This window comes from Nannospalax galili, unplaced genomic scaffold, assembly GCF_000622305.1.
Source record: "Nannospalax galili isolate Female #2095 unplaced genomic scaffold, S.galili_v1.0 scaffold629, whole genome shotgun sequence".
In the NCBI taxonomy this organism is placed as follows: domain Eukaryota; kingdom Metazoa; phylum Chordata; class Mammalia; order Rodentia; family Spalacidae; genus Nannospalax; species Nannospalax galili.
In genome coordinates this window covers 1,465,129-1,481,189 of record NW_008360323.1, presented here as the reverse complement: position 1 = coordinate 1,481,189, position 16,061 = coordinate 1,465,129, and the positions used below count along the sequence as shown (strand labels likewise).

General features: G+C 37.7%; 1 protein-coding gene across 1 annotated transcript in view; it reads left to right on the top strand.

The window, feature by feature from the left end:
• Positions 1 to 16,061, top strand: part of Spred1 (sprouty related EVH1 domain containing 1) — a 76,713-nt gene that overhangs the window by 50,239 nt on the left and 10,413 nt on the right. Inside the window, exons 3-5 of the mRNA XM_008825294.2 lie at positions 5,535 to 5,703; positions 7,449 to 7,498; positions 15,575 to 15,733. Of these exons, the coding sequence (XP_008823516.1) occupies positions 5,535 to 5,703; positions 7,449 to 7,498; positions 15,575 to 15,733 (378 nt within the window). The remainder of the gene's footprint in view (positions 1 to 5,534; positions 5,704 to 7,448; positions 7,499 to 15,574; positions 15,734 to 16,061) is intronic.

Genomic DNA, 16,061 nt, shown 5'->3' with positions numbered 1-16,061 from the left:
TTTTCTTTTGGGAAATGCTTCTTTCTACTCTCTTTTCTGGCTGAGATTGTGTGAAATTGGTGTTAACTCTTCTCTCAATAGTAGAATTCTCCAGTAAAGCAAATTCATTGTGGATATTTCATTTCTGAAAACTGGGGATTATCACAAATTTCTTTAATTATTACAGGACTACTTGGAATATCTGTTTCATCTTGGCTGAGTTTGGCAGTTTTTTGGTTTTCTAACTATTGATCTAATTCTTCAAAGTCATCTAATTTACGATCGTGAAGTTCGTCTCAGCACCTCGTTATTCTTTATAAGGATGTAGGATCAGCAGTTTGTCTTGTCTCATCCTATTCCTACAATTGCTGATTTGTGTCTTTGCTCTTATAATCTGTCAGTCTTGCTAGAAATATCTCAATTTCATTGGTTTTCCTTTTTTTAAACCAGCTTTTTGTTTCATTAGTTTTTCTTTTATTACCTTTGTCTACTTGTTTTTTATTTTTCCCTTTTTCTGTTCTTGACTTTTTCCCCAGTCTTTTGAGATAGAAACGTGAATTATTAAATTCTCTTCTTTCTAACACTAGATTCACAGACTTAGAATGTTCTTCTTAGTTCCTAGAAATAGAAAGTTTTGGCTTTGTGTAATTTAACTGTTTTTTTTTGTTTGTTTGTTTTTTGTTTTGTCTTTTTTGAGACAGGGTCTCCCTGTAGCCCCAGCTGTCCTGGAACTCAGTATGTAGACCAGGCAGGCCTCAAACTCACAAAGATCTGCCTGCCTCTGCCTCCCAAGTGCTGGGATTAAAGGTGTGTGCGCCACCACATCCAGCCTTAACCATATTTTTTAATTGATAAAATACTTTGTATGCTTTTAGTCTTTAGCTCTCAACCACTGGAGATCTACAGTTACTATTTTTGGATATTCTTGTGTTTCTGGAGGTTTTTGTATTCATGTATTGCTGTGTAAGTTGGCATATAAAATGTCATGGCTATTCTAAGGTCATTGAGACAGAGTCCGTCAGAATTTCATGAGTTCTCTCTCAATTATGGAGACTGTTTAGGGAGGAGAAATTTATTTAAGCTTACTAGATTTGCTCTAGCAAGGCATTTAAAGACACTGCCTCCTGTGAGAAGGGTCAGGAAGTGGGTAGCGTTGCTCATATCCAAGAATGTTGGAGCAGGGTCCTAATATAGGTCCATTTTGACAGGCTGTACTCTGTAGGATGACCTGTAGTGCTTGATGCACTTTGCAGAGGAGCAGTGGGACCCAGTGCATTGCTTTTTATTGCTTGCTTTAGTAATTGCAGTCTCTAGTGTTACGCTGCTTTCCAGTTAATGTTGGTGTATTACAGTTTCCCCGGAAATGGGGTCCTCTACTTAGGTTTTCAGGTTAGGGGCTGTAAACCTTGGCATCGTGCTCTTCATTGTTCACAGCGCTTTTGCAGTCTTTTTTGTTTTCTCCATCCTAGCATGTAATAGGCTACTCATTCACTCTTCTCCCATTTCAGTTACCGCCTTGCAGAGTTGGCGAGAATACTACCTACCTTGTTTTTCCAAATTTACCAATTTTTGACATTTGTCACATTGACTGTATCATCCCCATGACTTTTCCCGATCTGTGTATAACCTGCCTTCACCCTCTTAATGCTCAGCCTGCTTTTCCTAAGATCAAGACTTAAGTGTTTTCTCTTATGAGAAGCCGTTATTATATTGAGAGAATTTAGCTTAAATATAGTACTTGAATTTATAGGCCCAATTTTGCCAGCTATCTAATAGTTTTCTTAAACTTTTGTTCTGAAAGTTCCTATAGCATTTTACCATTAAGCCTCTTTTACTCTTTAAAATGAAGCAATTCCTCAGTGTTTCTTTCACGGCTTAAACACAGAGAGTACAGCCTCTCATTTTGTAACCTCTTTCTCAAGTTGGGGTTCTCTGATTCTGTCATAGTATGTATCCTTTCCTGGGATGTCCCATGACATCTCACTCTTTGTGGGAAATTTTCTGATTTACCCTTCTAGTGTGCATTCTTGCCTGGGTGCCCTGTGACATTTTCCATTTTGTAGGAAGTAAAGGAGCACTTAGACAGAAAGATAGGGTTGCATGGAAAAGCCACAAGAGTAAGCATGAAGGAGTTTTCTTTGGCCAGTCGAACTAGAATAGATCATTATGGTGCATTGGCTACAGCAGGAATGCGTTCTACCCCTAGCCTAACAGGCAAGGAAGTGGAGCAAAAAGGATTTCTTCTATCTCAGGCTCCTGTTACTCATTTCTAACACTGCAAGTTTGACATTGAGTTCTTTGTTTTCTGATTTTCTTTTCTGCTGAGGTTTTAGTGTTGAAATTCCATTTTTAAAATTCTGACTTAGTTCCCCTGCGTAGAGTTTCCTTTCCCTTCCCTGTGCTCTCTTCTCACCCTTCTGTTCCCCTCAGACCCAGGTCCTAACGCATGGCCACTGCGTAGTCTTCCACTCACCACCCAGCACTCCCAGGCCCACATTTTTATATATAGTTATTTATTGATTCCAAGGGTCATCTGATTCTCAGGCTGCATTTAGGAGGAGTTATGTTTACTAAAGAGTTATTTTTGCGTTATTTTTAAATGATATAGTCCATAATTTTTGTCAAGATATATTTTATATTATGAGCAAATTATTAATTTAAATGTTCCTCATATCTTGAAGACTGTTTTTGAGGTTTACATTTGTGGCTCATAGATCAAACATCTTAATGGTAGTCCAAATCGTCTTAGTACTTCCTGGTTTTGATTTTATTTTCATCACCGTTCAAGAAGCAGAGAACAGTGAATTCGCCAAAATAAGGATGGAGCAATCAAGGTAATTCCCTGCAGGCATGCTCAGGGACCCATGTCCCATGGGATTCTAGAGTCTTTCAAGTTATCACTAACCATTACTTTTGGTGTGTTACCTCACTTAATTCCTAAAAGTGAACTGGACAGTAAAGGGTGTAGAGATGAGATGGATCCTACTGGCCTTGGCAAAAGATCCACAGACTTAACAAATTGCTACACCAAATTTCTCTTACACCATTTTTCTTTGTCCCTGAGAAATATACATGCTGTATTTCTCCTTGTTCTGCTTTTTATAGCTTAATACTTTTGTTTGGACACTTTGCTCAAAAATATTCATGCTCAGGGCTGGAGAGATGACTCAGTGGTTAAGAGCACTGACTGCTCTTGCAGAGGACCTGAGTTTGATTCCCAGGACCCACATGGTGGCTAACAACCATCTGTAACTCCAGTTCAGGGGAACTGACGCCCTCTTCTGTCATCCATGGGCACTGCATGACACAGGTGCAGTTATACACATTCAGGCAATACACCCATACACGTAATAAATAGTAAGAATTTTTAAACAATATTCATGTTCACTTCCTACCTGTGACAGTTAATGTTTGTCAACTTGACCAGATTTGGAATGACTTCCAGGGAGGTTTAACTGAGGAGGAAGGAAGACACATCTGGAATATGGGTGGCAGCATCACATAGTCTTGGAGCCCCATTAGATAAAAGAGGAAGAAATGGCACTAGATTATTTCTAATTACCTCCTGATTTGGACACAATGGATGGCCAGCTCACTTTGGCCTCCATTCCTTACCCATCATAGTGGACTTACCTGCTCAGACCAAGCCCAGAATTAACCCTGCCTTCTGAAGTTACCTTTGCCAGGTATTCTGTCACAGCAACAAGAAAAGTAACAATTTTGCACCCTTCTTCAGCACTCTCCTTTAACTCTTAGCTTAGTAGTATAGAGAGACCACTTATCTTAATGATTTCCCAGAATTTACCTTTTTTCCCCATTACTGTTATCCTGTTTTTAGCCAACTAGGTAGCTCCTAATTTTTTCTCGAATAATATTAAATACAGGCAAGGTTTTACTTTTTATTTAAAAAAAAAACAAAAAACAGCCACACAGTTACGTGTGAATAGTGACGCTATCTGAGGGCTTCTGCTCTGTTTCGTGGAAAAGACATGCTTGTGGTGATGTGAGAAGAGTAGAGAGGAGAGAAGTGGTACACTCAGCTTTTCACCGAAGTTTTTGAGCATTTAATTTATATTATATGCTGCTCCAGGTCCAGAAATCGGTAGAAAATGTGCCGCCTCCTGTGGTGTTCCTGGTCTTGAGGGGAGCACTAGGAATAGACATTAGACAGCAAGCAAGAGGCTTGAGGCCATGTGAGCATGAAGGGATTCAGTAGGGTGTGTGGCCTCTGAGTTGTTTGTTTTTAATTGTTCCTTCCTTATAGAGTACTCTTAAAATAACTAAGATGCTTTATTTTAGTTTTAGTATTAATTAGATCATTTGCTGATGGGTTTTCTTATGTAGTAATGACAACTGATATCGTAGAAAGTAGCTGTGAATGTATGGAATGAGCAAGGCTGAGAGCTTTCCCGCATCCAGAAGGACTGAATGGAATGTGTGGTCCTAGAAGGGACCCTGTGCTGGAAGGTCTTTAAACATGCCATAAAAATTATTATCAGACAGAATTGGAATATAGAATAAAACTGAGATAAAAGTGTCTCAGTGTCAAATGTATTGAATTTGATCAGTGTTCTGGGATTCCATGGAACAGCAGTGTCTTAAGAAACATACTCAAGTATTCAAGAGCAGTGGAATATAAAATAGCCACTTCCTCGAGATAATTCAGAATAGAATAAATAAAAATGTTGGCCTGGGATAAATGTTGGCCTGGGATAAAGCTCAGTGATAAAGTGCTTGTCTAGCACGTGCGAGGCCCTAAATGCAATTTTCAGCACTGTGAAAATAAAGCACACACATAAATGAAACAAAACAGAAAAATTTATACATGAGACTATGCAGAGAATATGTAAAAACAAATGTGACTCACCTGAGTAAAAGGGAAAAAGAATTTTCTACATCATTGATAGAGAAAATCATTTCAAAATAAAAATGAATAAACAAAGGTATATTGTTCCACGCATTACATGAAACTTATCAGTCATTCCATTTTAGGACATACTTAATACTACTATCATATTTTCAAGATAAGGAAACTAGAGCTTTGACATTATATAACCTCATTAGTAAATACTCTGAGAAATTGTCAAAGCAGGTATTTGATCACCTGCTATGACCCTTCCATCCTCAAATATGAATGGATCGCCTAACAAATTTAGAAAAGACTGGCTAGAGATATAGTCCATGGTAGAACACTTGCCTGCCATGCACAAGGCCCTAGGTTAGCTCCTCAGAACCTTAAGGGACGGGGGTGGGGTGATTTTACAAAGCTGAATTGTTGTTACCATTCCCATTGTGTCTGTCTTCCCCCCCGCCCCTCCCCCCCAGCCTTTCCTCAGAATAATTACAGGTATGTTCTTCTAGAAATGTGGTGTGGGAATGTGCATTCTTTTAAATGATGGTATAATAAACATTGTATGGTCTTCTTGATCCCTTGATTACTTTCAAGAACTCAATTTATTTAAAAACATTCATTGATTTACAGAGCTGTTTGAAGGTAAGAGCTACGTCAAATGTATTTCCTATGTTTATTAACTTCGGCGTCTGACTCTTTGCAGGTGGTTTTGGAATGTATGCTTAAAAAAGACCTCATCTATAATAAGGTCACTCCCACATTCCACCACTGGAAGATCGATGACAAGAAGTTCGGCCTTACCTTTCAGAGTCCTGCTGATGCTAGGGCTTTTGACCGAGGCATTCGAAGAGCTATAGAGGATATATCTCAAGGTAGGCGCCTTGATTACTTTCTGAATCTATTTATTCACTATATCGCTGTACTAGAGATTCTTTTTCTGAAACACTGACTTAAGTAGTTACTGTCCTTTACCAAGCTTTTGTGTTATGTGGTAGACTTTTGTGGTAGACTTTGACACAAGTAAAGATCAAGTGGTAGGCTACTTAGCTTGTTTTATTATCATCAAATCTCAGTCTACACCATTTGAATGTATCATTATGAAGAGCCTGTCAGCAACCTTGAGATGAGACATGTTTTAAAGTGAATCTAAGCTGTCCAAATCACAGTGATGTATGGCATTTGTGTATGTGTCATTACATGTCACACACCCTTTTCTCTGTAATGAGCTTTATAAAGAAACCTTGTAATAATCAAATATATGTAGACTCCTTGTAATTTCATTATTGAGATTGGGCAGAGACTGCAGCCTCCTATGTTCTTTTATATGTCTTTCTAGTCTGAAAAAAATGATTACGTCAAAGGATGGCTATTTTGAATAGTGAAAATTTATTTTCATATAAGACCTAATATGTGTTCACTTAAAAAGATCACATTTAAACCCATTTCTTTTCATAGGGGGAGAATAACTTAAGATTTTTCCCCCAATTGAGAAGGAAAAGGTCCTTATTTAATAGAAGTAACTTTCTGAAAGGTAGCTATCAAAATGTTACAGTCTTAAGATTACATTTTATAAGAAAGTGTGAAGAAATAAACTACGTAAGAGAAAACCAGGCATGAACATGGAAATGTTTAACATGAAATGTTTTTTGATAGTGCATGAAAATATGCTTAATTGTGGCATATTTTATAACGATCCACAGTTGATTCTAATTTTTATTTAGGTTTTGTAAAACAAGTGCTTGAAAGATAAAACTCATTCATAGCTGCTAAAGTTTAAGTGATGCATTTTGAAGTTTTGAATTTATTTTACCCTGTAAGAGAATACTATTTTTTCTAGGATCAAGTAAATTGGGTTCACAGTGTTTTACTGATTGGTTTTAATGTATCAATTCTAGCCAGGTTTACTATAGTGTTATACTCAGCCTGTCTTCTTGTTTTTAAGCATTAAATAGCATCATTAACACTGTTCTCTGAACTTTCGAGCAGTCTTGTTAAATTTCCTTTACTTAGCTTTTATACCAAAAGAATAAACTGAGCTTTTACAAAGGCCAAATTTCTTCTCACTTCATGCCTGCTCTGTCTGTGCTAGCTTGTGTCTCTCAAGTATAAACATGGATATTTGGCTGCCGAAGATCACTTTGCCTTAATGTGAGCACCATGAAGACCTATTCAGACCTGAGTGCTTACAAGTCAGTCAGTTGGGCCTTAACTGCCCATAGTAGCTTGACGTCTCTTTTTTTGAACTGAAGCAAATAAAATCCTGTGGACACTAGTCATTCCTGGGTCAGACAATTTGGGAAACTTGAATTAATCAAATTGACATTACTTAAACAACCAAAGGAGTGTAACACCGTCTGCTTAGTTAGCAGTTGGAGTATTTAGAAGAAATAAGAAAGTAAGTGGAAATCAGCCAACAGATGATGGAGAGATAGTCACTTTATTATTCTAACAAAAAAGCAAGTACAGGTGGCTGGTGTTTGAATGTGTTGCTAGGCAATCCACAAGTCAGTCTCTGATCAGTCTTCTCAAATACTATAATGACACAATCGAGTAACCATTAATAATAAAATCTAAGGCAAAAATTCTATGCCTAATTAACTTTGACCTGTTTTTCTAGGGTGTCCAGCATCAAAAAATGAGGCTGAAGGAGCAGAAGATGATTTACAAGTAAGTGGTTTGGCTTGAAGGGAATTTGAGAAGAAGGCTCTGCAGGATATCAGTAGGCTTAATAAAAAAGTTGCAAAATTGTGAAGAAAATTTCAAAGACATATTTGCCTAGATTTTCTAGAGAAGCAGAACCAATGTACAAAGAGATTTGTTTTGATTTTTAAGGAATTGGCTCCTAAGACTGTAGGCTATCAAGTCTGAAATCTGTGGACCAGGCATGCAGGTAATGTGGCAGGCAGGTAGGCTGGCATGCTGCAGTGTTGATCTGGATTTCCAGGCAGACCTCAGTGCTTTCTTGTCAGGTCTTCAACTGTGTGGACGAGGCGTCACATACTGAGGGGGAGTCTCCTTCACTTACTGCCTGCTGATGGAAATGTCAGTCATGTGTAAAACATAACCTTCATGGCAAAGTCTAGATTGGTATTTTATTAGGCAGCTGCACACCACATGTAGACTACTCAAACTGACAAATTCACATCACTAACCTTCCATACTTTCCAGAAGAAAAGGTACACAAGACACACCAACTATGCCAGTATGTGTGAGACTGCTCAAGCTCAAGTCAGACAAAAGTCCCAGCATGGAGGGGACGGTACAGATGCAGAGTCCTACCCCAGCTCAGGAGTCCTTGGTGTTTGAAAGCTGCTGGGAGGAAAAGTTGACCTTCCTTAAGGGTCTGACCCTGGTAGGTCGACCACACTCAAGGGCAGGCTCCACACCCAAGAGGATTTGAACAGCTCAAATTGGACTTAATGAGTTGGTGGGGGCACAAAATTGATTGGATAGGGAGGTGGGGGTGGATCTGGAAAGAATGGGGAAATATGAAAATATACTGTGTGAAATTCTCAAAGAATTAATAAAAATATTCTTTAAAAAGGTAGGTGAGAAAGAGTTCACAGAAAAGGAATTGTAAGTTGCCAAAGAATAGACACCTTTGGTTTTTAGCTTAATTGGTATCAGCAGAGAATGTGCTTTAGTTACCGTGTGACAAACGAATTTGAAAAATGCTGCTGGGGAGGCGGGGCTGGAAGGGGCTGAAATAACGCAAATATAATACTCATGTGTGAAACTGTCAAAGAAAGAAATTTATGGTAATATTCATAACAAAAAAAGCCTCACTACTTTCCCATGCTGTTTGTGAGATTGACAGATTGATGCACCACTGGAGAAAACATGGATTGGTACATTTTTCAACAAAGCAGTTTGTTGATATTCCCTAAAAGGCTTAAAAAGAGAAACAGTTCTTCTTGTTGATCAGTGATTTCATTATATACCCAAAACAGAGGTCTACAATTTATTTGTGAGTGTGCTTAATATTACTTGAGAAAAATTGAAGCAAAAGTAAATTTGGGAATATCATTAAAATTCTTACAAATTTTCTCTTAATATACTGAGTAATAGAAACAAAAAACTGTTATCCTCTAGTTTTGTTGTCTTTAGACTGTGAGACTGAGCTATATGGCTTTTAAAAATGTAGGGTTTCCCTGTAGCCCCAGTTGGTCTGGAGCTCCCTATGTAGATCATAGCATCCATACTATTTTTAAAATAATTCTTACCTAAAGATGGCAAAATGTTTTCTGTACATAGTTGCTTGAAATTAGTACTTCCAAAATCAGAAGATAAGTTTGTTTAGAAGATTTGAGATGTATAGCAACGGTTAAAGTCCTAATTACTTCCACACGTTTAAAAATAAGTCTTTTTTGTTTCAACTGAATTTTTTAAGTAGATGTACTCTTAATTAGCATTTTCTGTTTTATGTCTGAGAGTTATTGTATTTGTATAAGAATATATTTTATTTTTTAAAAACTGTTGTAGTTCTATAAAGTAGATACATTTTTAGTTAAGTATTTTCCATGATTGCATTTTATTTTATTATCAGTCAAAGTAAGGGACTAGAAGTCGAAGAAATGTTTTAAAAACTCTTCCCTTATGATAAAAATGTTTGGTACAACTTCACTTTTTACGAAGTATAGTTTTCACATATTAAGACTGTCTTCGTGATTATCGTGTTGATGCTTATCTGATCTGGTTTCAGATTCTGATTCTAATTTCTATATATAAAATGGTGAAGGGAAAATTTGCTGCAAGACATAATTGTTTGAAAAGGTAGTTTTTTTTCCAAAAAAAAAAAAAGAGAAAGAAAACTTGTTTTTTGCATACTCACAGTCACGGCTCATACCATACATTTCAAGTCTTCAGTATAGAGTAAAAAAAGGTTAAAAATCTATCACTCCAAAAAAGAAGGAATGATCTGTTTATCATAGAGGCAACTGGAATAGTAAACGAGAAAAGGCTGCTAGAAACCTAGCAAAAAGCAGTGTGGGTAATGGTTGTTGCTGGCTTCTTGCGACCAACACTTCCCAGTAGTTTCTCCCAGTGGCCTCAGTCCAATACTGTGTGTTTTCCCAAAGAAGTTATGTAAAATCTTAGTTGCGTTAGAAAAGTTTTTGCCTAACATTGGGGTTGGGGGAAGGGGGCTTCCTGTATTATAACGCAGGCTAGCCTTTAGCTTCTGCCTCAGCTTCCCAAGTGCTAGGAGTATAGGCAGATACCACCATGCCAGGCTAGGCTTTCGTTCAGATGCAGTGTCAATAAGAACACATTTTATGTTTTAATTCTTGGTTTTAGTAAAGAAAATGCATGTTTTGTTTTTAAATATTTTTTCCTTTGGTGAAATATAATTTCCCAAACCCCATTACATGAGTGACATTCAATTTAGAGGCTGTTACCTTACAAAGAGAATGTAGTAGGTGGTGTGACAGTGTGTGCCCTCCCCCCGCTTGCAAGAGTAACTCACTCATAAGAGACATTGCAGTGCCCCTCCAGCTCTCCTTTGGAGATCACTTGTTCTAGGGAGTACCTGGTTGCCATAGAATGATGGTATTCAAGACACCCATGTGGCACAGAAGTGAGGTCTCTAGTCAGTAACCATATTGCTTAGGCATTGGACAGGCAGAAGTCTACTCACAACACGCTTTTTGATAACTAGGTGTGACTAATGTCTTAACTGCACTCTTATGAGGAATCTGAAGCCAGAACAATCTACTATGTTCTTGCGTTCCTGCTAAAGTGGTGCCTGGAGGAACGTGCCCACCCCCCACCCCTTTTTTCATTCTACTTCAGAATGATCTGAGAGAATGCCTCCGATTCCCCCCCACTTCTTCCTTTTCCTTGTTCCTTTGATCTTTCTCGTCTTCCTCCTCCTTCCTCTTCCTCTTCCCCTTCCCCTTCCTTGTCCTCCTCCCTTATTCAAGATCTCGCTGTATAACCCGTAGTACCCTCAAACTCTGTATCCTCCTGCCTCATGAGGCCTTCCGTGTGCTGGAATTCCAGGACCCTACTGGGTTTGAAAACATTTTCCTTCAAGTTGTAAGGTTTTAAAGACGCATGAGGATGCATCCCGTAGCTGAATTTGAAGGCGAAGCGTTCCTCACAGGTTTGTGGGCATGCCTTTTATCTAAAAGAGTGGGCCCTGGTAAGATTCACAAGAGACCCACAAAGTTTCCTGTTGGAATTTTAGGATTCCTGAGCCAAAACCAACCAGCTGTGCTGTTTCCAAATTCCTGCCTCAAATAATTCCTGACATATGAATGTTTTAAGCTGCCAAGTTTTGTAGTGAATTTTTTTTATACAGCAGCAACTAGTACATGAGCAGAGAGTTTTAACTTTTCCTTAAGATGAGTTAGAAAGACGGCAGTTTTTAAGAGGCAGTGTCTCAAACTAAAATTGCAAAAGAAAACTTAAATTTGCTCTAGTGCTGTACAATATCTCATGATAAGCCAGAATTTTGAAGAAAGATTCTTCTGTGTGTGTGTTTGTGTCACGGTGAGGTCAGAAGTCAACAGTGGATGTCGTCCTCTTGTCCTTGTGTATCGTGTTTTGAGACAGGGTTTTGTACTGAAACTTTCCAGGTAGATTAGATTAGCCTGGCCGGCCAGTGATCCTCAGAAATGCACCTGTCTATACTTTTCTAGCTCTGGGATTACAAGCATACACCACCATGCCCAACTTTTTTTTTTTTTTTTCCCTTTCCTTTCCTTTCCATTTTTTTAACATGGATTCTGGAGATTAAACTCAAATCTTCACCCCAGGCCTGTCTGACAAGCACTTGACCCCACTGGTGAGCTCTCTCTCCACAGCACAGTTCCTCCGATATATTGGAGGATGTAGGGCATTCTAATTTATTTAACCACTTTGTTAGGAATAAAGTAATACCTTAAATCTCTTACTTAGTTCACCTATGGACTTGATATTTAAAAAATTTGGATTACTTTGAACACAAAGTAATCTTTTAAATATTGCATCTTTATTTGGTATGTGTGTGTACATGATAGGAGGGTGTGTCATGGTACACCTGGAAGTTGGAGGACAGCTTTCTGGTCTGTTCTTCCACTGTGTGTTTGAGAGCTGGAGCTCAGGTGGGCAGGCTTTGCCTCAAGGGCTTTTACCCACTGAGTCATTTTACTAGCCCGTAAGATACTTCTTACAAGTTACTTTTGACCATCACTTGTAAAGACAGCTAGATAATTTTAAAATATTACTTATTTTTTTTAGCCAGTGGGCGTAATCATTGTCAAATTTAGATGAACATCTATAAAGCATTAAATGTCAAAGTGGTAATCTCCATTTTGAATACTCATTAATTTATTCAAAAATGCTTGAGATCCCATTCCTTCAGTAGCTGTGCTAGACATATGATTATTGCTGGCACAGCATCTTCCTGTTTTCAGTCGCTCAGTATCTTCAGTTCCTACAAGACAACAGAAAGAAGTCTACTTCTCCAGGTGTCTCTGAGTGGTTTCAGAACAGGTTAACATCCTACCTTGGTGGGGCTTGGTGGCTCACGCCTTTAATCCCAGCACTTGGGAGACAGAGGCAGGTAGATCTCTGTGAGTTCAAGGCCAGCCTGGTCTACATAGTGAGTTCCAGCCCAGCTGGGGCTACAGGGAGACCCTGTCTCAAAAACACACAACCCCCCCACCCCTAAAACAATCCTACCTTTGCTATACCTTTTACCTCTCGTATTTAGTACAGTTCCGATCACAAACGCTTGTTACTTAAGAAAGGATTTTAAAGAAAAATGTTAAATTTGAAGTTGTGTTTTTAAAAAACCTAATGACTATGTTCTTTTAGTTGGTCTCTTTTCTGGCTATTCCGGTGAAGCAGTTATGATTCTGTAGGGGTTTGTTTCTGGGTTTTTGTTTGTTTTTTCTTAATTCTAGCTTGTGCTTGTTTCTGATGTTTTTCCAGCCAGAGGAGACCATTTACAGCTTTCAGGTATCCTTAATCGACAATAAAACCACACAACTCTCCCTAGAGCAGACTTGACGTGTGACGAGGAAAAAGAAAATCCTAGCTCTTATGTTTCTGGGCAGAAGTAAGACCCAGTTGATGAGAAGTTGAAAGTGCTCATCTGCTCTATGGCTGGGGAAGAACTCCTTTATTGTAATCTTTAAAAGATTAGATGTCATTTCCTAGCCAAAATAGTTTAAAAGGCATTCATTTGCATTTATTGTCTGAAATCATCTTCAGGCCAGAGAAGACAAATTGTTCATTCATGTACTGATTTTAAAAGGTTTTACTTTGAATAAGGCAAGGCTTCTGAGAATTAAGTTAATGGATGGGCTTTAGTTACTAAAAAAGTATTTCATGATGCTGCAAACAGCCGAGTGCCATCCTTAAAGTGTTCCTGATACATTTTAGGTTGAGTTTTATTACCCAAAATTCATGTACATTTTTGTTTACATTTTTAATGTAACCTTGGGCTAGAATCCTAGGAAACGGGTTTACCAAAAAAGTTATATGAAGATTTATATAGTTAGCAACAACTGTATAGCTACTGCATATTGTCTCAAAAATAGAACCACAGACAGTAAATAGTGTCTACAGACTTAAAAATTGTCTTTATGTCAAACAAACTTTTCAACGGAATGTTAGTTTAGTTCTGTTACATAAGCCGGGCCAGTGAACTTGTTTCTGTATTATTATTTATTTCTGGATATTTCTTGATATTTGATTCTTGATATTTTCCTATTCCCTCCTTACTATTTTCATTTCAAATGGTGTTGAGGTTGCTTAAGGAGAATACCACATACTGATAATGTTTCTAGACAAAAATCTTAGAAAAGTATAAAATAAAAATTTAAGGGATTAGTTTATTCTTGAACAGAAAAAGTTGATTGTGGTTGAATCTTATATGAGCAAGCATTGAAAACACTATAAAAATGTTAGGGTTGAAGAATCATGGAATTTTTTATTTGTTTTTTAAGTTGGCATAATTTGAGCATATAATTCTTAACCACTGGTGGTATAATTAAGAATTTCTCTTGTTGGATATCATCTAGCCAAGCATTTAAACTTTTTTTAAATTAAATTTTTTAGTTTTGGCCTGCATGTATGTAAGTGTACTCATGACATGTAATGCCCACAGAGGCTAGAAGAGGGCATCAGATCCCCTGGAACTGGAGTTGAGGATGGTTGTTAGCTACCATGTGGGTGCTGGGAACTGAACCCAGATCCTCTGGAAGAGCAGCCAGTGCTCTTAACCACCGAACCACCTTTTCAGCCCACTTCTTAAATCCAGCAAAGAAAAAAAATAACGTGATCATTTGAATTAGAGTTATGAAAGGAATTGTGTTTTGGAGTTTTTGAGATTACTTAGAATTTCAAATAAAGATAACCTTACTAGAAACTAAAGTACAATAAAATTTATGAATTCAGAAGTATCTGTGCTTTTTTATTTGTTTTGTTTTTTTGAGACAAGGTCTTCCTCTTGCTCCAGCTAACCTGGAACCCACTATATAGAGCTGGGTTGGCCTGGATCTCAGAGATCTTCCTGCGTCTGCCTCCCAAATATTGGGATTAAAGGTGTGGCCACCATGCCTGACAGTATCTGTGCTTTTAAATAGCTAACAAGTATTTCAATTTGCTTTATGTGTATAAGTGTTTAACTTACATGTAAGTGCACCCATACGCGCAATGCCCACAGAGGCCAGAAGAAGGTGTGGGATCCCTTGGAACTGGAGTTACAGAAAATTGTTGACTGCCAGGTGGGTGCTGGGAACCGAACCTAGGTCCTCTGGAAGAGCAACCAGTGGTCTTAACCACTGAGCCACCTCTCCAGCCCCCAACAATTAATGGTATTTACCAAAATTGCCTTTGGAAATGGTTGTTAGATTTTTCTTATGTGTGTGAAGAATCAGTAATGAATGAGAAAACTTTTTCCTCATATCAGTTAAAAAAATAACATTTTCTTTGTAAATTTTCAGCTTACTGCAAAAAGTGTAATAGGCAAACACTTAGGGTTTAAGATTGTCTGAGATAATTGATTTGCTTCTCACAATTTATAAGTAATTTCTGCTTTATTACACATTGTATGCCCTGTATTCTCCAGCAGTTGTTGGGCATTTCTAACATCTGAATGATGCTTCATTTATAGTGTGCTAAATTTCACTTAACATTTATTTTATGGAAATTATTGCTTTGACATTTTGGAATATTGCCATTAGTTGAGCATTTACCCCTACTTAGCTGGGTTGTGATGGTTTAAGTCCATGTAAGAAATCAACAAACTCGGGCTAACTTTTTATTCAGCAAGATCATGGCCTACTGCTTTCCATGTTTCTGTTCACTGTACCCTCAGTACAGTTTTTACTGTGTGCTTTTTATTGTAACTTACACAGAGATTGTTATATTTGTTTGTATTTGCTCCTAGTTTCATTATCTGATGTATTTTTGGTATTATTAAAGGCTTTCTTAATGATTAGATTCCTATTCTGACAGTATCTGTCCATTTCTTCTGAGTTGTTTTTAATAAAGTCCTTTTGTTCATTGGAAGGAGCTGCAGGTGGGGGAGAGGACAGGGTAGGGTGATCTAAGAGTAGTTCTCATGTATAAAATTCTCAAAAGTTAAAAAAAAAAAAAAGTAAAGCTTAAATTGCTTTCTAAATTTCTTATTTTGACATGACTCCCTAATTCTGTGCACTTGAGTTTAGGGATTTGCCATTCATATTGATGGTAATACCTATATCCATAGTAACTGCGATAAAGCTTCTAACTTGACTGTTGTTCTATTAGACAGCTGAAAAGGACACTTCAGGTTCTCTCGTGAAAGATCACCTTTTCCAGCAAGAAACAGTTGTCACCAGTGATCCTTACAGAAGCTCAAACATAAGACCATCACCCTTTGAAGATCTGAATGCCAGAAGAGTCTACTTGCAAAGCCAAGTCAATCAGGTGAGAAAATGAGACTTTCAGTGTAAGCAGCACAAGATAGAAATTGGATGTGTTAGAGTAGACCCTCTGCTCTTAACCAGCAACAGAAAAGTAGGGAAACCAAGAGATAGGATTTGCAATTAATCAGATACAGAGTGTGACAACAAACATATCATCCATAAAGTCCTGTGCCAGCATAGGGATTAAGCTATTAGTTTGACTAAATTTTTGGTGGCATAAGTGAAAATAAGAAATGTATTTAGTGAAATTTTTGTTATCCAGAATGTACAAGTGCTCTAATCTCTTAGAAAGCAATGCTCCAGCCTTACTTTTCTTTTCAAAAACTTCA